The sequence below is a fragment of the Canis lupus genome, chromosome 31, assembly GCF_048164855.1.
Source record: "Canis lupus baileyi chromosome 31, mCanLup2.hap1, whole genome shotgun sequence".
Taxonomy (NCBI): Eukaryota; Metazoa; Chordata; class Mammalia; order Carnivora; family Canidae; genus Canis; species Canis lupus.
The window spans coordinates 23341201-23365402 of NC_132868.1; the positions used below are offsets into that span (position 1 = coordinate 23341201).

A 24202-nucleotide genomic window follows, 5' to 3' on the forward strand; every position below is an offset into this window, starting at 1 on the left:
AGAAGTAAACAAATATCACTAGGTCTTGCTATTTCAAATGTGATGCAAGCACCGGCAGCATCAGCATCACGTGGGAGCTTTTTAGAAATACAGAGTCTCAGGCCTTGCCACAGACCTACTGAACCAGCAGATGTGTTAACAAGATTTCTAGGTGACTCATAGATGCACTAACATTTGAGAAGCACTGCACTAGAGATCATTATTTCACCTCTCATTTCATAAATGGGAAAAAGAAGGCCCTGTGTGATGGTGTGGCTTGGGCATAGTCAAAGGAAATTGAGTGTTTCAATTTAAGAACTTTGTGTGGTCAGTCACCTGTATTCCAATAGCAGGAGTAAAGCCAAACACTCTGGCTCCAATTAACAAATCTATAATTAATTAGTAAAATGATCTTCCCTTCAAGTTTCACATTTTGTAGAACAAGCTGTTTGATTTGGCTGGGGCTCAGGCCCACATGTTTGTGAATTTCACAATTCACAGATGTTAGACACTCTGGTTAAGTAAGGGAAGAGAATGACAAGTTTTAAATAGCTTCTCCCTTCTATCCTGGCTGAAGCGACAAATGAAATATTTTTATGAAACACATTTTGAAAGAGGATTTCTTTTAAGGAAATGTCAAATTTCTCCGAAAGGAACCTTAGATTGTCTCACAACTTTGACTACGAATGTTACCCGTTTGCAGGTGACCTGTGATTAGCGGGGTGACTGGAGGATGTGAACTTGCCATATTAGTGACGCTTGAGCACACAAGCGTCACTTTTTTTTTTTTTCCTGCAGGAGTCTATTTTAATTTAGCTTCTGAATCATATTTCATTCAATTTCCAAATCCACAAAACCAGGATAGGTTTACAGCCTGTCTTCAGAAAGGAAGCAACTTAGGCTGTATGTAGACTTTTCTGATATTTTACCATTTTTTGGATATATGAAGAATTTAGTGATGTGACTCTAAAGTAAGTCAAGCCAAAGCAAAACCAAAACCAGCAAAAAGGATAAGACACAATACGAAAGCAAGACAGACTGATAGAGATGGAATAAACCAGAATGTTTTCAATAAGAGGCAATTTAAAATAATTTTGTAAGCTTCAAAATAGTCTGAAATAATATACTATTATTACTTTAAGAAAATGGTGTGTGTGTGTGTGTGTGTGTGTGTGTGTGTGTGTGTGTGTTGAGGTAAACTATTTTAAAAAAGAAACACAACTCGATGAAAGTTATTTTCTTTTATTTGGGGCAGGAAAAACTTCTCCGGGATGTGAATGGATATCTCTTTCTCTCAGTGGAGACGAAGAGTGAGTTCTAGGTTAAATATAATCAAGGAATTTCCCTGTCTTTGCTATTTGAGATTGTGACCACAACAGGCGGTTGGCTGAAAGGGAGAATGGGGGGGGCAGGGGGGAGGGAGATGAAAAAAAAAAAAAAAGCTCCAGAAGCAGTTGCAGAAGTCCTCAAATCAAATCAGTATGCAGATACAAGGAAACATTAATTAGCTGGAGCAGGATGGACACTCATCAGCTCAGTCCTGTTATAAAAGTCCAGGCTGCTGAAATTAAACTCTGATGCCATTCATGCCAGCCTCCAATCACCAGAGACCAGAAGTTCAGAGATGCCTCCAAGTTGCCAACAAGTGTGGCCACTCTACCTCCAGGACTCTAAAGCCTTGGTAGAGGGGAAAGGACAACTTTGGAGAGGATGCCGGGCTGGTAAGAATCAACTGTTTCTGATGTTTTCGTCACTTGCTGAATCTCATTGGCTAAAATCAAGAAACGCTCCGCCTCTTTGCAAATGTGTGTGAAGGGGGAAGTGTCTAAACTTCTATGTCTGATAGCATTTGACCCTATTGCTTCTAGCCTCCTGGCTTTATATCTGGATATACACAGGTATATGTGTATGTGTTCTAGAAGTGTTCTCCATCTGTTGATTGTCAAAGAGAGTTGAAGGAAATGAATTGTGGAACTTCCCGGTGTGCCACCCTTCAGTACTGTCCTGACCCATACATCCAGCGGTGAGTTGAAACGTGACGTAACTTCTATCAAAACTTAATTGGAGTGCCTGGTGTATTATGAGTGTTTCTGCTGTCTACAAAGAGCAACCCCTCCTTGTTTATGAGCACAGTGATATTATTGCGGACTTTTTGTGAACTTAAAGTGGTCTGTGGGCATCTTTCTAATTTCCTTTTTGATTTCATGTCTGGATCTACAAAGTGACAAAGTTGGAAGACAATCTTCCTATGATTTCTTTAAAAAAAAAATCACACCATTTGAAGATATTTAAAATCTGTTATTTGCCTTGCTCAGCGGTCACCCACCCAAGAAGAAGAAATTTCATTGGACAGGGATGTAATAATCTATGGACTGTCTTCAAGTCAAAATAAACACAGAATTATGTTGATTTATACATTAAAAATAGATGAATAGCCATTGTTATCCTAACAGATGGTGGCTTGTCATTTTGGCTCTAAGAAATATTTTCTTCTTGATTTGTTTCATAACAAACATCATCTTTTGACAAGTCTGAATTTTGAAATTTGTGATTATACTGAATTTTATGTTGATAGAAGGGAACATTTGCCTAGCCCTAAGAGGGAATATTAGTGAGTGTGCACGATATGTGTGTATGTGTTTCAAATTAGAGTTTGCTATTTTTAAACTGGTAAATGAAATCTGAACAGTGTTTTTCCAGTCATAAAGTTATGGGAGATATTTAAGTCATATGTAGCAGTGTGATGTTGTTAATTTAACAGCATGTGATTTGATGTTGGAATTTCATACTTTATTTTATAAGACTAATGAGAGAGGTCCTCTGAGTGTTGAAAATGGTGGGGTTCCAAAGGGGTTAACTTGTCATTCACCACCGATGCTTATTGGAACCTCACACCAGAAGTAGAGTGGGCTCTCTAAGCAGGGCTCAGTTACTGTCACATTGCCTAGGCAATTATGGAAGATGTGTGATCTTTCTTCATTAATATGACTTGTCACCATGTAGGCCACTAATGTGCACTATGTCGACTTTGTTCCTCTTCCTGTGAGGTCTCTGGTAGGCTGAGAAAGCAGAAGCAGAAAAGTGAGGCAGAAAGGTATATGGTGGAGAAAGATAAGAGAGGGACAAAAAGGAAAAAAAGAGAGAGAGAGGGAGCAAGAGAGCTAGAGGGAGCAAGTTTGTGTTCTTCCAGGTTGAAATGAGAAATGTGAATGGTGATCTGATTCCTGCCTTGCTGTCTGCCACAAATCACAATGTTAGCAAAAAATAAAGGGCTCTGGAGTTTATGTTCTCAGGTAACTTGCAAATTAGATTTCGTTGGAGTTGGGGATTGGGTCAATAAAGAGCAAAACACCGAACATTTTCTAGTTCTCAAAATTATTTCTCCAGACTCAAAATTTTCTATTCTACTAAAAATCTTTTGGAGTGGTATTCTAAGAGCATGGTTCTGATGAAATATTAGCTATATAATGCTTCCCTTACAGACATCTGTTTTAAAGTAGGTACTTGGATCTACCTCAGCTCTAGTAGAAACTTTCTTCTATTGACTAGCAACCCACACGTCAACCCTGTACACCCCTGTCTACAGGCATTTCAAGTGATTGATGAGAGAAGCGTGTAAATATAAATAAATAAGAAAACTGCTTCTCATATTGTCCCAACAACCTGTTAATTCCTGGAACAAAAGTCATCTGCTTTTGACATACTGTAAAATTCAAAATATTAATTGTACTTTAAAATAGTTTAATAAACTTTGTTAGCCAAGATTGTGTACTCTCCATTTATAATGAAAACTTGCAAATAAACTAAGGAGCCGAAAAATGCTTGTTGATGAGCATCTATTCTGTGCAAGGCACTGGAAATAGCAAAATGAGTAAGATCTGGCTGTAATATTCATTATTTAACTCTATGGTGCTTAATATATTTAATAACAGATATATTCTCCTCAAATATTTTAACTGTTTTACCACATATTTAAAGACTAATTATTACTATTTTCCTGTCTATACTATTTAGTGAATAAATGAGTAAGTGGATTATCACTGTAAGAAACCAACAATTCTGTGTATTGTCAAAGTAAGAATAAGTAATAGTCTCTTTAATGCCTAGTGAGTGAATGGGTTTTGAGCTGCTTTTTCTTAGCAGACAAACCTTGTAGTTCTCAGTTTACAAAATCTATTTTAAGAAAGACCAAATTTAATCATTCCATAATCATAGTCATCTACATAGTTAAATTTGTCTTTTTTCCTGACCTTGTCTTTAGAAAGAAGTCATGAAAGGGAATTTTCAAAAAGGGAAAGAACAGAATATCTTGTTATTTTTAACCCCAAGCTACCTTAATGCAGAGCTTCCTTTTATCACAGAATAGACTAAATGAGAGATGCTATTATCATTTATTACTGAATGTCAATGCCATTCCCCAAAAGCCAATGTTCTATGATAATCATTCTCTCAGCTAAAATTGAGATTTCACCCTCTGTTTTTATTTTTCCATTGCACCTAAACATATGGAAATAGTATACATTTAGTTGTGCTTTAGTGTTGATGCTAATTTACCTTAGTCTTTGCAAAAAGATTTTCTGATGATCAAAAGAGCATGAAAACTACAGAGCTAAGATTTCCCCTTTGATGATATTGACCATTACAAGGAAGAAGAAAAGGTGGGGAAAATCACAAGTTGAACCTTTTTATTGCTAACCAAATTTTAACAAAAATATCAAAGCATAGGTGAAATTACGCCAGATCAATAAATAAGAGCCAATGAGTAAGTTATCATTTCCTTAAAAATGAAAATTATAAACAATGAATCCTGTTTATTTTTGTATTAGGTGAAAATTCAAAATGAACCTAAAATCTAGCATTTTAGAATCTAAATCTCCATTAGTTTATTGTTGGGTAATGATTCGGGCCTTCTTTCATCCCCCAGTTTTTAGAATTGTGATCTAATTTTTTAAATAGATTTTTAAACCAACTCTAAAATATTAAATCTTTTCAAAATAGAATTTTGAAAATAAACCAAAGTGATAAAAATGAATCAAGATTAAATTTTGAAATATGATAGCTGAGAGCTACAGATAAAACAAGACCTTTTACAATTTGAACCACTTGCAAGATGATTTTGTATTATTTTTGCCAGTCACCCTCTATTCAAAAAAGCTCAGAATGCTAACATGTCATATGGCTGAGTAAGAAGCATTTCCCGTGTAAATTACAGATCGATTGTGAATTTTATGCTTTGCTAGGTAAAAGGTCAACTTTATTAAGTATGTTTTCTAAATATATCTGAAAAGGAAATGTGGTGACAGAGAACTTATAGTGGAACATCACTTCATTTATCAGAGAAAATCACATAAGGGCAGAGGTAGCTCTGTGTTGGGTATCCTCCGCTGGCCTCTCCACATGCTTCCTCCGTTCTTCTTCTTGTTCTGCACCTCTGAAAGCTGATTTTTATTTTTATTTTTTAAAAGATTTTATTTATTTATTAAAGAGAGAGAGAGAGAGCAAGGCGGAGACACAGGCAGAGGGAGAAGCGGGCTCCATGCAGGAGTCTGATCTGGGACTCGATCCCGGGACTCCAGGATCACACCCTGGGCCAAAGGCAGGCGCTAAACCACTGAGCCACCCAGGAATCCCCCTGGAAGCTGATTTTTAAAGACTGCACTGACAGTTCCTTTCTCCTCTGGTTTCCTCTTGGGTTAGAAGTACATAGAATTAGGGTATATGTTTCCCTGGCCACTTCTCTCTTGAGTTTTCTACTAAAGGTTGCAGGTCCTATCAGATGCCCTTGCTGTAGGTCCAGATGTTCTGAGTTCAAGTAACTGGTCCCTACCCTCCCTTTCCTTCAAGCTTAGAGATGGTAACTATTCCTGGCCACTACTAACTCTAACAAGCCATGTACTGTCCCTTACGCCTTGGAAAATAGTCCCTTCATTAAGCTCTCCACAATCACTCTTTTTTTCAAGTGCTCTTACTCCTGTCAGGATCATGGCAAGTACAGAAAGTCAATATGTGCCCATAGTGTTGTTTATGCACACACAAAGCCTTCCAAAATTGATATAACATATAATTATACAACTTCTGTTGTGACATAAAGGATGTATCCATTCACTGCAGTGAGCAAACCACTTTTTAGTAAGGCTAATCCATCCATTTCAGCCATCTCCATAATCACTGTTTCTCTAGAACAAGCCAATATGCAGCAGTCTGTATATGCCATTTCTATCAGTACTTGAAGCAAGGCAGAAGGCAGGAAGAATTGGCTCATAAAGAAATATGAAGGGACAATTTATCAACAGGGACTAATGTATCCATCAGCTGTAATCAAGAGAAAATAAAAAGCTACTTTAAACCCTTAAAATTTCACGAGAATAAGTTCTAAAAGACTTTTATGATCATTTGTGGTTAGTCCAAAGTATGATGTATCATAATTCTATATGCTACTCCTGGGCTGTAAGTGCATTTAAATGGCAGAGAGGTAGGGAAGTGTGTTAGCTGAATGCGCATGGAACTTGTCAAAAGATCTGAATAATAGTCTTAACTCCACCACTAACTGATTATATGACCTTCGTGAAACCATTTAAGCTATTTAAATAAAAGCTTCCTCATAAAGTAATTAGGGATTACAACCTCTGATCTACTCTGCACAGTTGGGACTTGGAGAATTATATATGAACCCAACAGAACTCTGAAAAGCATTCCCTTAGTGTACTCCTCAGACTTACTACTAAATCTGTAGCACACCAGGAAATGGGAGATTCCTTTCCAGTAATAATTGTGTCCTCACGTGGACATACCTTAAGTTCTATTTTGCTTGATATCATCTTTAAGAACAACAATTATGGGTCATAGTATGATGTTGGCTTATCTCTCTCAATGTCTATACTTCACAATTCAAATTGGGAAATCTGAATCCCAGAGGGGTTGAGTGATTTTTTTCCCCAAATCACAAAACAAAATAGTAGCAGAACCAGATCTAGAATTTAAGTTTTATGATCCAGTTCAATGTTATTTCTACCACAGCTCATAATATCCTTTTATTAGGACTGTATAGAATTTTAACAAAGTGTTTTCCAGTACCTTATGTATCTGATCCACCCGGGAGGTGGGCAGGTGTGGTAGGCAGAATAATGGACTCTAAAGATGACCAGATCCTAATCTCCAAAATCTGTGAGTATGTTCTATTACACTGCAAAGGGGGATTAAGGTTTCAGATGGAATTAAGACTACTAATCTGCTGACTTTAAAATAGATGATTTTGGATTACCCATGTGGGTTCAGTGTAATCATGAGAGTCCTTAAAAGTGGAAGTTGGAGGGAGAAAAAAGAGTCAACGATGTGGTGTGAGAACTCAACAGATTTTGAAGTTGAAAGGGGATCATGAGCCAAGGAAGGCTGGCACCTCCAGACACTGAAAAAGGCGAGATAACAGATTTTCCTCTACAGCCTCCAGAAGGAACGTAGCCCAGCCAACACCTTGATTTCAGTCCAGTGAGACTTGTGCCAGGCTTCTGACCTAAAGAACTGTAAGACAATGCATTTGTATTGGCTTAAACCACAAATTTGTGGTAACTTGTTATATCAACAATAAGAAACAAATTCACTGGGTAAATGATTTTTATCCCAAATTGTAGATATGATAATGGAAACTATCTTTTTGTTGTTGTTATTTGTTTGGATTTGTTTAACTAAAGGATGCCAGGAACTTATTGATTTTTTTCAATTTTTCAATTTCTTGGTGCTGGGTAGGGATAGTAGATTATATGTTAGTATAATCCTAGACTCAAGGAATCTAAAGTAGAATTACACACATGGAAGTAATACAATGAGGTTTGAGGAAGGGTAGCAAGCATGTGCCGAGAACTGCAAATGCAAAGCGCCCACCCCAGAGGCAGCAAGTTCAAAGGATGATTTTTATTTATAGCATCTGTTAAAAATCCTCAACATGCTTTCCACAGAGGTATATTTATATTCAAATTGTCGATGATAACTGATGCCCAAGGTTGTAATGCCCAACTTCAGATTTAGGAAAACATAGTAATAGGCATTTTCACTTCCAGTGTTGTCAGGAATCCAAAGAGATGTTACATCAGTAGCCTCAGACTATGATTTGATAAGTCTAGGTGGAGCCTTGGGATTGCACTGCAAATAAAAACAAACCATTTCATTTCATGTAATTCTCAGACCACTATTGAGAAAAACTGCTCTAGACCTTCTGATGCTGTAAGTTTCCCAGTTAATTTGAGGTTTACAATTACTTTGATACCTCTCTCTGGGAAATTGAGGGTGAGGAGAAAGAATGCAAAACTAAAGCTTTTTTTGTTTTATCAAGCACCACAGATGATTCATTTGTTTGCACACTCCATTTTGAGACCACTATAGTGAGGCAAACTTGCACCTAGGGTCCCAACAGAAGCTTATAGAAAGGTACCCAATGATATGGACAACAGACATATGCCTTCCTAAAGGAGACTTCATGTTCTCACTTTTCTTTAGAGCCAAATGGATTGTGAGATTAAAGTGGCAATTTTCAATCTGTTTCAAGTCAAGAGAGCCAAGTTTCTGATTAGCTGTTTTGCAGCTCAAATTTGTCCTGACAGAGTTCCTATCTCCTCTAAATAACTCACCAAGGAACAGTCCTCAAGCAACAAGTGATGGATGGATAAAGCACTATAATTATGATCAAAGTCCAAAGACTTCAGTCTATATAATTATGCACTTGCCAACCTCTGAAAGTCACTTTGTTCCATTTAAAATAGGATGAGAAATGGACATGAGGTGATGTGAACTTATTGGTTAGTCAAGGTTTTGGAAATGACAGTTATTACCATGTCGGTTTTACCTTAAGCCACAATATTTGGGGGATAATTTAAATGGAGAGAATTGTCACTCTGTTCTTATTGTTTGCCTTCTAGTCTCCCTTTATATATAAGTCTTTATTATGAATTAGCCTCTAAGTTCAGAAAGAGTTAAGGTAAAAGAAAAAAAATGGAAGGCTCAAAATCCCCTTGCCAATTTCAAATTTCTGGTACCTTTTTCTCTTTTTCAAATGAACAAGCTTATTTTGTCAAGTTGAACAGAAAACACCCTTTCTCACTTTCCATGAATTTTGTTAACTCTCTCATAATTGAGGGGAAAACCAGCATTACTATGTTGCTAAAACTGATAAAGCATTTTGACTCAAGAAGTACAAAATTGGATACTGGTTTGATTAATTTAATTAACCACATGGTTACCTAAGGTGGATTTTTTTCTTAAAGACTTTATTTATTCATTCATGAGACAGAGAGAGAGGCAGAGACACAGGCAGAGGGAGAAGCAGGCTTCACGCAGGGAGCCTGAAGTGGGACTTGATCCTGGGTCTCCAGGATCACACCCCCAGGCCGAAGGCAGTGCTAAACTGCTGAGCCACCTGGGCTGCCCCCTAAGGTGGATTTTTAATGTCAGCTTTGTTACAAATGGTAGTGTAGTTTGAAATAAATAATAGAAAATACACAAATTCACAAGGGTGATAACACTGAAATAGACTTGTTGACAGCATTTAACCTGCTTGCCCCATCATATCCTGACATTTTATCAAGGTGGGCAATTTTTAGACCTTTAAAAATACCAAGCTCTATGGGAGTGTCTGGATGGCTCAGTTGATTAAGCACCTGGCTCTTGATTTTGGCCCGGGTCGTGATCTCAGGACATCAGGCTCTGTACTGGGCATGAAGCCTGCTCAAGATTCTCCCTGTAACCCTCTCATTCTCTCTCTTAAAATAAAAAAAATAATATGCGCTGAGTGAAATAAGTCAATCGGAGAAGGACAAACATTATATGTTCTCATTCATTTGGGGAATATAAATAATAGTGAAGGGGAATATAAGGGAAGGGAGAAGAAATGTGTGGGAGGTGTCAGAGGGGAGACAGGACATGAAGATTCCTAACTCTGGGAAATGAACTAGGGGTGGTGGAAGGGGAGGAGGGCGGGGGGTGGGGGTGAGTGGTTGACGGGCACTGAGGGGGGCACTTGACGGGATGAGCACTGGGTGTTGTTCTGTATGTTGGCAAATTGAACACCAATAAAAAATAAATTTATTATAAAAAATAATAATAAAAATAAAACAAAACAAAAACAAGCTTTATGTATTTTATCTGAAATTCATCATAGGCTTTTCTTCTTTATTTTTTTCTGTTTCAGCCAAACTTCTATTTTTATACTTGAATTTGATAAAGTCATTTATTTCTTAACTATGCAAATACAATAAACATAGTATATTTATCAAAGCTTTCACTGAGAAAAATCTCCTCCAGCTTTTCCATAATATTGATAACTTTGTCCAAAGAGAAAGTGCTAATAAGATGTGTTTCCATCTTCTTTTTCTTTTTCACACTTTTGTTATCTCAGAGAATGAATTAAAACCTTCTGCTAGACTCAGTTTTCAAACTAAATTTTGAGCAATCTAAACACTTCTAGTCAAAATGAATTTTTTTCAGCATCTTAATTGATACTATCTGATGGGATAAAGATTTGCACCTGTGTCAATGATTTTTTTACTATTCTGTAGAGGCTGATGTGGATCTAATTGAGATTTCTTCACTAAAAGTTGGCATATTCATGAATCCCTTATCTTAAAGTTAGTACTGGCAAGTATAGGTCATCCTAGACGTTGCATGTGTACTGATGGGCTTTCTAACAGAATCTCATGTAGAATCAAGTCTCACGGAGCACAAGCCTTCAGGGTTGTCCTCTCTATTAATGCAATATCGGCCCTTCTATCTGCCATTCAAGGTACCACTTTATCTTCCTACATACAATCTATATTCAATTTTATCTCTAATTCTTGAATCCTTCAAAGCAATAAAGTAGAAAGCTTCTTATTTTGTTTTTTTTTTTCTCTCTCTCTCTCTACTTCTCTTTTTTTCTTTCACAGAAGCTCTGGTTTTCTTTGCTTCTTGGGAAGACAGAATGTATATGAAAAAGCTAAAAATATCACAAAGCACTTTTCTTTTTAACCAGTCCAAGCTTCGCTCTGCAAAAGTGAAATTGGGGCATTTTGTAAACAAAAAGTAAGAAATTGTGATTGTAACATATCCAAAATAAAAACACATAAAGCTGATGTACAATTTTGTTTTTGTTTTTTTAAAGAAACTGATTTTTTTAATATATAGTTTATCTGAATTGGTAAGCACTTTTTTTTTGGTAAGCACATTTTTAAAGAACATTTGTATTTACATTTTGTACATTAGCTCAGTAATGTATAAAAATAAATTGATAAATACTGCTGGTTTGGATAATCAGGAATAGAACGAGAAAGAATAATGTTTTAAGTCATTTAACATTGTAAACTACAAAACTATCCAATTATGTTCAGCAAATATTTAATAAATCCTGGATTTTGGATATATGATAGGAAATTTAAAAATTCAGAGATTTTTAGTACCATTTTTACTGTAACAAAACTAGTTCTAGAATCATTCCTCTGGAATCAAGGAAGATCATTGAAGCTCAGGAGGAAGCATAAATGCTAGAACACTTTCGGTATTCTCAGATGAAACATTCAGATAAAGGTACTCGTGACTTGATATTAATGATATCAAAAATGATTTACAAGACACATAACACATTCTCAATAATAATGGAAGCCAGCAAGGAAAAATGTAGCAAAACCGTTGTTTTGTAGCTCCATAATTTTTTATACGTGGAAGTCAAAATAATTAATGTTTTATTCATTATATAAATTATATAGTAATTTTTAATTTATCATATATTTTTGCATTTAACATAAACTACATAAGGATCTCATTATTAATGCAACTTAAAATATTTATTTCCTTTTTGAGCATTTAGGTTGATTATAGTTTTTATTAAAATTTTTTTTAAGATTTATTTACTTGAGATAAAGCATGGAGAAGAAGAGGGAGAGAGAATCCAAAGCAGACTTTATGCTGAGTGTGGAGCCCTACTCGGGGCTTGATCTCACAATTTCAAGATCATTACCTGAGCCAAAACCAAGAGTCAGCCAAGTTACCCTATAATTTAAATTTAAAAATTTTAAATATTATATAATCATCTTTCTTTTGAGTTATTTCCTTGGGATCATTCCATAAAACAAATATTTAAGGAAACCAAACTAATAATACATGTTCAATCCATACAAAGTGCCATGTAATTTAACTGCATCACTTTACATAATATATTTTTTGAAGTAAGTAATAACCCAATTTGCCGACAAGGAAAAATTGCTCAGGGAGATAACTAATTTGACCAATGTGACTAACTAGTAACTGCCATCTAAGAAGTGAGAGGGTTGACACATAAAAGGCAGTGTACTTTTTCAAGTTCCTGGAAAAAATTACTATTTTAAAGGACATGACAATGTATTTTGCCAGAGTCCTAGCTTTGGTTATTACTATTTTTAAATTTTGCTAATTCAATGGATGTAAAATTATGTGGTTTTAATGAGCACTTATTTATTAACTAGGGCAGTGACAGGAACTACAATTACTAATTTTTAAAATCTCAACTTTTGATACTGTATTTTTAGAAAATGATGGTGAGACATAAGGCAGTTGAGTAGCTAATATGTATTGAATTATTACTGTGTGCCAGAAACTACTCAGCATTTTGTATGTTTAATTTTACATATTTACTCCTCAAACCACCTTAAGATTTACTAGTATAATCAACTGCTAACCAATTGGGTAGTATAACATTTAAGAGACTGGATTTTGGGGCCAGGGTGCCTTGGTTCGGATTCTCTTTCTGCCAGTTGTTAGATCTCCTAACTTAATCTCTTTGTTTCCTCATGTATAGTAGCATCTACTTGACTGGAGTTGTTTGAGAATTAAGTGAATTAATTGTGTAAATGGCTTAAGATAGCATCTGGCCCATGGTAAACACTCTTTAGGTTGTAGCTCTTATTATTCAGATTCCATAGATGAAGAAATTGAGTCACAGAGTGACTTGTCCAGGTTAAAAATAGCTAGACACTGGTGGAGATGAGTAGGGTCCTGATTTCTACAACATTATCCTTTTATGATCAGTACTAAGTTAACACTCAATTTTATGGAGGAATGGTTTTGTCATGTCTTGTCTTTTTTATGCTTAGAGACCATAAAACTAAACATTTAACATTTTACAAAAACAGTCTAAAGAAGGGATATGTTACCAAGTATCTTTTGTACCATAAATACAACCCCAGAGAGCCACATTTGAGGACAAACTTTTCTACAAATGCATGGTGTGTGAGTGAATGAATGAGTGAGTGAATGAATGAAACCCTTGCTTATCACAAATAATGTGTTATGTTCCTCTGTGATATAACATAGAACTTTGTTTTTATCTGATGGCATTTATATTTGCTTAAGTAAGCTCCTAATTACTTCAACTACATTTAGTCCCATACATAGCGGGTATCAATAATTATTAAACTCCACTGAAATGTTTTTGCTGTATATTTGTATATTTGTATTCCCTCTCCTTCTGTCCTCCTTGGCCTTTCTCTATCTTGATACATGATTTTAGACCAAGTAAAAGACCATATAGAAGATATAGGTGGGTAGGAACCCAACCTATCGCAATTTTCCTCCTTGAAACAGAAGTAAATGTTGGCCAAAAAGCTGAAAAAATTAAGAAAGGCAAATGAATCTGGTTTGAGACTGGAGATGGTTCCTGGCCACACCTATCATTTACTCCCTGATAAAATGGTTTTGGTCATCATGTCAAACCACATGAGAATGTGTGTTGGGCAGATGCTGCTAGAAAGCAGAGGCAGCTTGAGTCTGAAACAGGCTTCACTAGTCACAAGGGAGGGGAGTGCCATAATTTTCATTGCTCAAGAATTCTGTTCAGTCTCCACCAATGGGAACCCCGAAATGAAACTGTCAGACTGGGTAACTAATGCTACTCTTGGTGGCAGCAGCCTATGGATCCTTTTCATTGGATGGAGACAGACTATAAATGTGTCTAGCACTTTGTCACTTCTAAGAACTCCAGAGGTCATAACAGACCCTAATGTTCCACCTCAGCCTGCAGGTGGTAGTTTTTCATGCACAAAGAGGAAGGTATTATAAACAGATACCAATCTAAATGCTAATGTGATTCTTCAGTTTCAGATTTTATTCTGGACTTTTTCTTAATTAGTAATGCCTTAAAATTAGGTCATTGCTGGGGCATAAAAATTTTCTAAAAATGGGAGTATCGGTGCTAAGACAGTGACTTGTTTTGTATGTCCATGTTCTGTGATGCGTAGTTAACCAAAGGTACTAAATATAACCTATAATTTCAACAACCTCTCTTAGAGGGCACAATTCAATAGGTCCTCCTCTGGTGGCCTCTTTAGGAACACAATGCAAACCAGAGGGCTGATGGAAAGAAATGATTCATTGTGTTTACCAAGAAAGCCATACTTGGCTTGCTCTCAGAAAACTGGCCTCCCTTTAACCATCGTCCTCTTATAAGGTACAGTGACCTGGGCAGCAGTGTGCATACAGCCCCCCTAGGAAGGTAGAAATCAAATTGTCTTAAAAAAAAAAAAAAAAAGAAAGGTCTCTATCCTTCCTCTATTCTTTTGCTATATAAGTTTCTAAGAATAAAAAAGTTAACACTAAAAATAATGAATTCCCAAATAAGTGGACTAAAGGATATGCAGAGTTTTGAAGATATTACTATTTATTTCATTTGCAATAAATATATTGCTTTTTTATTTTATAAATAAAAATAGCATATAGCATAATGTTTCAAGTGTATAGTGATCAACACTTCCATACATCACCAGATGCTCATCACACCAAGTGAGCTCCTTAATCCCCACACGTCTTTCACTCATCCCCTTACCCACCATCCCTCTGGTAACCATCAGTTTGTTCTCTATAGTTAAGAGTCTGTTTCTTGGTTTGCCTCCCTCTCTTTTTTCCCTTTGCTCATTTGCTTTGCTTTTTACATTCTGCTTATGAGAGAAATTATGAGTTATTTGTTTTTCTCTGACTGACTTATTTCACTTAGCATGATACACCAGCTCCATTCTTGTCATTTCAAATGGCAAGATTTCATTCTTGTTTGTGGCTGAGTAATATTCCACATCTTCATGGCTAAAAACAACAACACAAGAAACAACAGGTATTGGTGAGGATGCAGAGAATGGGGAACCCTCTCGCACTATGGGTGGGAATGCAACTAGGGCGGCCACTCTGGAAAACAGTATGGAGGTGCGCCATGTTAAAAATAAAACTATCTAATGACCCAGTAATTGTACTACTATTTACCCAAGGAATACAAAAATATAAAAAAAAAATTTTAAAAATACGAAAATATTAATTCAAAGGAATACGTGCACACTAATGCTTCTAGCAGCATTATCTGCAATAACCAGATTATGGAAACAGCCCAAGTGTCCATTCGCAGATGAATGGATACAAAATATTACTTCTTTTTTCAAAAAATTGATAGTAAGAGACCCAATGACATCATCTGCATGTCATAATTAAGATGCTAACAGATTTCTGCATGCAAAGATTAAATAATTTCAAAGTTCTTTTATAATAGTACTTCTTCAAAGGCATATTATTATGATATGCTACTCTGAGAATAATATTCTCTGAGCAGTGAGAATACGTAATTCTATAATTTTAAGTAAAATATATTTATAGTAAAGTTTCAATTTTTTATGCACCTCTATGTTCATTGCAGCATCATTCACAATACCTACAGTTTCAAATTTTTAAGGGGAAGAAAAAGGTGAGGATGGAGAAGAGAGTATGAAGAAGAAAAGACTTTCAAAAAGAAGTGTCATGGCCTCTTATTTAATTGTAACCTGACCCCCTTGCCTACATACATCCCTTTGACAGAGTGAGTCCTTCAGTTCCTTACTATGCTGTTTGGCCCATGTAACATCTTTCAAAATACTACTTTGTTTACTTGTTATATTTACAGTTTATCTGTCCATAGTGGAAGTTAAACTCTATAAAGGTGGAATATTTGTCTTGTTTCTGCCCTGATTTATCCCAGACACCTAGAATAGGGCTAGGCACATGTGGGTGTTCAGTAGATTACTGTTGGCTAATGAGTTACAGAGAAAGAGCTAATAAAAATTCCCTAGTCACTATTACTTATATTGTTTTTTCTGATACGATATAATTTCTTTAAAATGAGTGGACACAATTGTACTGGAAAAAAAGAGTTTCTCTTTCATTAGGAAAATAAGGCTTGAAAGAGTTGGATGAGTGAGCCAATGTCACAGAACAGGTCAGTGGAGAAATCAGGACTCAGTCACCATTGCTCACAGTACAGTGTTCTTCCCGCTAAACTTGGCCACCTCTCCTGTTTATAAACTTGGACATCTTGTTTGTCCAAATCCCTTATAGTTGTTCAGGGTTTTATCATGTTAAACCCTTTCACCTATAGGATTTGAGCCATAGAGCTATTATTTCCACTTTATAGGTAAAGAACCTGAAGGAGGAGAGCTAGTGACTTGACAAACATCACACAGATGCCTACTTGAGGGCAAAGGTAGGATTAGACTCCTGGAATCTAATCAATTGCCTTTTGTTATTAGATATTTTTCTCTTGCAACTGTTAATTTTGAAAAAATGTACTAAATACCATCCATGTGCCAAGCCCTATTCCACACTCTGGTGAGCAAAAAATTGTCACTGTTATCATGGAACTTATACCTTCAGCCCACAAATAAACACATCATATGTTGAGTGGTAGAAACTTTCCGTATAAAAATGAGACAAGGTAAGGGGTATATAGAGGGAATGACAGGTTTGGAAGAAGTACTATATTAAATACATGGCCATCTTTAAATTTTCCTAGATGAAGTGACTTTGAGTGGAGATCTGAAAGGAATAAGGACGGAATCTGGGAGAGAAAGAGAATCCCAGGCAGGGAGTGAGTGCAGAGAGATCAGAGTGACTAGAACAGTTAAAAGGTGAGACCAATTGTGAGACAGCAGGGCCACAGAAGGTGGATGTAAAGATTTTATTTTTCCTTATATGTTAAAGAATCACTCTGGCTGTGCTTGGTGGAGAAAAGACTATAGTCTTTAGAGTCTCTACAGTCTATAGAGCTCTATGGTTTCTTAGCATCTATGGAGAGTCTCTGGGCTTTTGTTCCAGATAAGGGCCGGTGGTGCTTTGTACCTAGGTGATAGTGGTGATATCAAGGACATATTTCAAAAGATGACCAATACAGTTGCTGAAGTTTATAGATGGACCCTATTTGGGACTTGGCTGTCATCTGTAAAAGGGCATCACATTTCCACAGGATGGCAATACCTGAGTGAGTGTATGTCCATTCAAAGATAGTTCTCAATCTTGAAAGCTTAGAAACCTGATGTTTCAGCATAAGATGAGTTTCTTGGTTAACCAAATACTCTGAGGTTGATATGTGAAAATGAGAAAGTCAGCGTGTTAATTCTTTTAATGAGAAATATGACCGTCTTGAATAAGCTTCTGTTGACTGATAAGCATATTCTTTTCCTATAGACATATTATAGGGGACAGTGGATTAGATTCGGAATGTTGCTAGATGAATATGGCATAGCAGAAAAAAATGGAGGAAAATGGATAATTTGTTAACTCGATCTATCCATCTCCATATAACTAACTCCATAAAAATAGACTACTTAAAGGAACATATAAACACTCATATTCTTGGGCCAGAATATACAGGTGTCAGGACGGACCTGGAGACCCAACAGAATGTACCTCTCTTCTTATTTTTCAGCCCTGAGCAAGGACTAAGAAATTCTCTACTCTACTCTGACCAGCACATTCTGCATTTAAATATGTTAATATGTCTGATCAGAGTTAACTCTAGTTTTGGCCTAAGATCATTTCTCTTTGGTGACTTTGCCAATGAAACCCACTATCTTTTTGCTTTACTAGGAAAAGACAATGAATCTTATATCTCAGTTCCTGAGTTGTCCCTAGGGTATGTAACTATTATGAACTATCTTACGTAATCATCCGGAAATTCTGCTCAATAGTGTTCTCCTAAATTTAGACTGATTGAATCAAAACAAGTACAGTTTTCTTTTTAAATCATGATATCTGCTGGTCATGCTGTTGCTGCAGTTACTTTTATAATAATAATACTCAAGTAACCTAATTTCCCAGATGTCTCAGTTGAGTCTACCTAAAACTAGACCTTTTTGGATATATGGTAGGCAAGCTTTCACGAGCTGTAATTACTAAGCAAAAATTCCTTTGGGTGTTTAATTTTCTTAAATCTTTTCCCCTAAACCATGTTTCATTTATAGCAAGATGCCTATCTAGTTGTCTATAACATTTATATTTTTTAAGGGATTAAATCTAAACGGATTCCTAGTCTTTGTTGTTTTAGCTCTGAAAGAGTGTGTTAGGGAGAAACATCTCAAGTCTTTCATGTGGTCCTTTGTGCTTAGGGGAGAAATGGTTGAATTTCAGCCCACCCTCCAGTAGGGCTGAAGAGATTAAAGAATCAAATGATGATTAGATCCTCTCTTTATGTGTGTTTATGTTATTCATAGTAAATGCTATATACCTAATCCCCCATTTATTTGTGAGACAACTCTGTGCTTATTAGCTAAAGCTGGGAAAGTATGAGACCCATTTGCCAGCAAATGTATTAAAGTATAAAACCAGTGGAAGTGGAACCTCACTAAACATATAAAATAAGTAAATATTTAAATAAAATAATGTTTTTTTATTTTAAAAATGTAATCATGCCAAAGAGACAGATGACAGGTTATCTCTTTGTGACAAAATGAAATACAGATTATTAAAACAGAAATGTATGTGAAAGGAAGATAAGTTGGATTTTCTTCTACGTGTTATATGGCAAGAAATCAGTTTGATCTTAGAATCAATTTGTGATTATTTGTTTACTGGCTTTTATACTTTTATATTAGAATCTAAAAGTATCTGAAGTTACTATTTAGGGAATTTACTAAGAAGTAAAAAGTATACAAATTTTTTATACATATATATATTTTTTTTAATTTAAGAAGTATTTTTCAGCTGATTTTTTTGGTGGGACATATATGATATTACTAATGTTTACCTTGTAAGTGACTAAAGTTCTAAGTTATTTTTTTGCTTATATTATGTTATTTCTTTTTTTTAATAATAAATTTATTTTTTATTGGTGTGCAATTTGCCAACATACAGAATAACACCCAGTGCTCATCCCGTCAAGTGCCCCCCTCAGTGCCTGTCACCCATTCACCCCCACCCCCCGCCCAAAGTTCTAAGTTATGCCAATGTTATAACACCTTCTTATAATAAATACCTAAATATCAAACAAAAAAAAAAGAAAAGAAAAGAAAGAAAAGCCTAAAGGAATAACCAATAGAACAAATTGAAAGACCCAGAAATTATGAAGCCCTTCCATATTTGTGTTAATGACCTAGTTATTTAGAAATCTCTCTTGTACTGGGATACCTCACACTCAGATTTCAACATAAAATTTCTTGGCCCGACTCTTTCATGCCGTGTCCTCTTATTTTCCATTGTCACATGCCCTTAATGTAATTTTTGTTCAGCTTGATGAGCTGGAAGGGATCTTAATTGGGTTGGTGGAGAAAAGCCAAATTCTAGCTTTTGCATTCCACTGAGAACACCTGAGTGGGAAGATCATGGGACAGCTCTTGAACTGTAACTCCCTGAAATGAATTTCATAGTGATTATAACCCTTGATCATCAGTTAGGAAAGAAATACCATAGCTTATCTACCCAGGGACTCACAGAATTTGCAGAAGTGAAAGGAACACTGGTAATATTTTTAAGAGCTACCTTTAGTCTATTGGAATGTAATTAAATGGAAATTGAGACATCTGCTTATGTGAAATCTTTAAAAATTAGTGACTCTTTGTTTAACTCCAACATGTAAGAAGCTTAGAGGTTGCCATCCTTTCTCTTACAACAAAGAAAAGCTGGATGCAACAAAAGTCTATTACTTTTCTTGGACCCATCAGTGAAGTGAAATTGCAGGACAAATGGCTACCATAAAACCTAAAACGATAGGTTCATCCAGAGAGACATACTAGAGATCTGCTTCATTGCTGCTGAAGCCATAAGATGGCAGGAACCCTTTAGTTGGTAATATTGTTTAATTGCTGGAGGTTGTGTCAACTAGCTCAGCAGTGAGAGACCCCTTGGAACTGCAGACTTAGGGGAGATCCACACTTTCCCAGGCTTCTCCCAGGAACCCCACCAGGTTCTCCATATGGAGATTGAATAAAATCCTCCATTGAAGGGAAGAGAAAGAGAAACCATTGTGAAATAAATGGTTTTCTCCATAACACCACAAAAGGACTATTATTTAAAGAAAAGACTTTGTTAGAAGCTCATCATTTGGGAATCTTCTGACTCAGGCCCCAGTTGGGCTTAATGTCTTAGTAAGGAGCAAAAGTAACAAACATTGTTGATGATGTCAGCGTCTGCCTTTCAAGGAAACAGACCAGGAATGATGCAATCTGAAAGGGAGTAGTAGTCAGGTGGAATAAAGCCACTTCAGGGAAGAAACACTTCTGAAGATTACATCCCCGTGATATAAACACAGTGAAAGACTGAGATTTAATTGTCTCTATAATGGAGCCTTTTCCTTTACAGCATCACACCACTGTATCAGCGGGACTTAAGTGTAAGAGGAGCGGATTGCAATGGAAAGACCTACAAGGCAGACTCTCGTAGAGGGAACCAGCCCTCCAAATCCCTCCCCCCGACACACAAAAGCACCAGAGGAATTTAAACCTGTGACACCTATACCTGTAGCAAACTTTAATTTAGCCTGGCTTCTAGCAGGATTGGCGTAAATTATTCCACTAAAAGCAAATTTATTTGTTTCTACCGTTGTATTACATACCAGTTTTCAAAAAAAATCCCAAGTGTGTAAAAGGTACAGTCACAGTATTAAAAACAAAACAATCATCGTAACCAGTCTCAGATATGATATAACCGTTGGAATTATCCAAAAGAAGATCAGTATGTTAAGGGCTCTCATAGAAAAAGTCAAAACATGCAAGAACTGATGAATCATATTAGAAGAGAAATAGTATATTTAAGAATCAAAAAGAAATGATAAAATCAAAAACACTGTAACAGTACAGTTTGTCCCGGGTATGCATTCAAAAATCAACTAATGTAATCTATCATATTAATAGGCTAAACAACAACAACAACAAAAATCACATGATCATATCAACAGATGTAGAGAAAGTATTTGATAGAACCTAACACCCATTCATGACACAAACTCTCAGCAAACTAGGAATGAATGGTATCTTCTCAAATTGATTTTTTTAAAAAAAAATCTACAAAAACACCTAACAGTATCAAAAAGTTTAACATCCTTGTAATTAGAATACCAGGAAAAGAGAGAAGATAGAAGAAATATTTAGAGTAATAATGGTTGAGGACCTTCTCAAACTAGTGGAACAAGAACTACAGATCTCAGAACCTCAGAAAACAAGAAGCAGAATAACCACAAACACCAAACATACACATACACCCCGCCTTGTAGGAATATCATATTTGAACCATATAAAACCGAAGACAGAGGAAATCTTGAGAGCAGCTAAGGGGGAAGGGATCATCTTACCCAAAGGGAAACAAGGATAAGAATTACAGCAGGCTTCTAAAAATTATTCAGACAAACAAGAAAAAAAAAGTAGAGTGAAATAATAAAAGTATTGCAGAGGGAAACCCCCCACAAATGTACAAGTCTACATCCAGTGAGATTATGCTTCAAAAGTGAAAGAGAAAAGACTTTTCAGACAAACAAAAACCAAGGGAATTTATTGTCATCAGACCTGACTTCAATAAATCTTACAAGAAGTCCTTATGGCAGAAGGAAAATAATATAGGTAAGATGCTTGAATCAAAAGATCTTTCCTATATGAGAGAAGGAAGAGGATTGAAGAAAGAATGAAATGAAAGTAAAATAAAATTTTTCTTATTTTTTTTTTCCTTAGAGATGGAGAGTGGGGAAAGGGAGAGAGAGAGAGAGAGAGAATCTTAAGCCGGCTCCATGCCTATTGCAGAGCCCCCACTGGGGAGCCCAACACAGGGCTCGATCCCCTGACCCCAAGATCATGATCTGAGCTGAAATCAAAAGTCAGATGCTTAACTGACTGAACCACCCAGGTGCCTAAGATTTTTCTTATTCTTAATTGATCTAAAAGAAAACCATTTAAAGAACAATAGTAACAATGTATTAAGTGATTAAAACATATAGCTAAGTGAAATAAATGACAGCAGTGTCCCAAGAGATGAGAAAGAGGAATCAGAAGGCTTTTTGTTATAAGGTGCCTACTGTATGAAGTCGTATAGTGTTATTTGAAGGCAGACTTAGGTTACTAAAAACCATAGGGCAGATGTTTAATTGTAAATTGATACACAGAGAGGATATAAAATTATATCATATAATATGCTCAATTAAAAACAAAGCATGCGTAAAAAGGCTTGATGGTGGTGCAATCAAATAACAAACACAGCGAATAAAAAACCGTTCCAAACATGATCAATATAAATCCATCTAAACCAATAATCACCTTAATGCAAACAGTCCAAATAAAACAACTAAAAGACAGAGATAGCCTAAATATATATTGTCTGCAAAAAACTCACTTTAAGTATAAACGCTAAGTATACTCAAAGTCATAGATTTTTTTAAAAACTCATAATGACAAAATTTCAAACTAGAGGAGACCTTCAAGACGATCTTGTATTGCCTCCCAATTTTCTAACAGAAAAATCACACCCCATGATGCACTCTGCCCTGACCAAGAACACACTGGAACCAGAGCCAGGCTGAGGAAACACTGACTCAGAATTTGAGACTTCTGGCCCTGTCATTTATTCAAGATGCCATTTTTCAGTTTTCTTTCCTTTTGATCAAATATTAGTAAAATGGGATGACTTTATTATTTAGGCCTTTCCACTTACTTTATAAAACATTTTAATGTTCTCAACCTGTGCCCAATTTTCTGCCTTGGATATTAACTATAACAAAGTTCATCTACTTTTATAAAGAATAAAATAAAAATTTTTGTGTAGAGTGTTTAAGAAACACCTTAACTGGGCAGCACCGGTGGCTCAGTGGTTTAGCGCCGCCTTCAGTCCAGAGCGTGATCCTGGAGACTTGGGATCGAGTCCCACGTCGGGCTCCCTGCATGGAGCCTGCTTCTCCCTCTGCCTGTGTCTCTGCCTCTCTCTGTGTCTCTTGTGAATAAATAAATAAAGTCTTAAAAAAAAAGAAAGAAAGAAACACCTTAACCTTTTATGTGTGTGCATGGTATAAGGCTATAATTTTCATAAAGACAGAAGGGAGATGACTGGCGGGGGACAGTGGTGTGCTGAAGCTAGCTCATACCCAGCTCAGAACAGCTGGTCATCATATTTCTAGGAATTCTGCAAGCCAGTTAAATATGGCCATTATTAAAATATAAAGTATATAAGCTTATAACTAAGTAAATCATATTAAAGGTAAATGCCATAAATAACCAAAAAATCATCACTTATTAATTATATACCACATTTTACAATTGTCCATGCTCCTCAGTGTTTATACTAATTGCATTTGTGTGACAAAACTACTCATCTTTAAGAGTGTGCTGCTACCCATGTCTTCTCAACTCTCCATTCGAAGATATCATTCTCATAGCTTAATATTGGCCACAATAGGAGTAGTTTCACTATGGAAATTAACATATGCTACAACTTAGGGATATTTTTTCTCCAGAAATCCAATTGTTAAGCATGTCCCAGATACCACTGTGAATAGGGGAATATCACAAATATTGATTGACTCCTGCTAGTCACATAGTCAAGCCTAGTTTGATATTACAATCTTGCACTTATTCCTGTTAAACTGCTTTTGCACAGGATCAGGTCCCAGTTTGGTGTGTTCTGTGTAAAAATTCCAAATAGTTTGGTGCCTATGCAGCTTAACAAATTTTACTTGAACAAGTAAATGATACTTGTAGCCCTTGAACTTGCTTGAAACTGTGAGGGTGCATGTCTGAGGGCATAGCCAATCAGCTGAGGATGGCAGAGTAGGGATAAGAGGATTCAGGTCCTTGATGATGCTATTGAACCACTGAATTAATTCTGGAATCATACTTCAGGCATCTTGTTATATGAAAAAATATATTATTTTAAAGTCACTTTTAATTGGGGTGTCTATTACTTGCAGCAGAAAGTAACCTACCTAATATACCAATTACCCTTTTTATAGATAAAAGTCAGCTAATTTATACAG

The 24202-nt window shown here is 36.0% G+C and overlaps 1 protein-coding gene across 5 annotated transcripts in view; it reads left to right on the forward strand.

The window, feature by feature from the left end:
- The first annotated feature begins 1443 nt into the window (after window positions 1–1443).
- The window catches only part of TP63 (tumor protein p63), a 219129-nt gene continuing 196370 nt past the window's right edge, over window positions 1444–24202 (forward strand). Inside the window, exons 1-2 of one of the 5 annotated variants that reach the window (XM_072807822.1) lie at window positions 1444–1700; window positions 1899–2002. In XM_072807822.1, the coding sequence (XP_072663923.1) occupies window positions 1941–2002 (62 nt within the window). In that variant the 5' untranslated portion in view covers window positions 1444–1700; window positions 1899–1940. Of the gene's footprint in view, window positions 2003–24202 lie in introns of all 5 variants that reach the window. The other 4 variants (XM_072807832.1, XM_072807823.1, XM_072807824.1 and 1 more) reach the window with 4 other exon arrangements.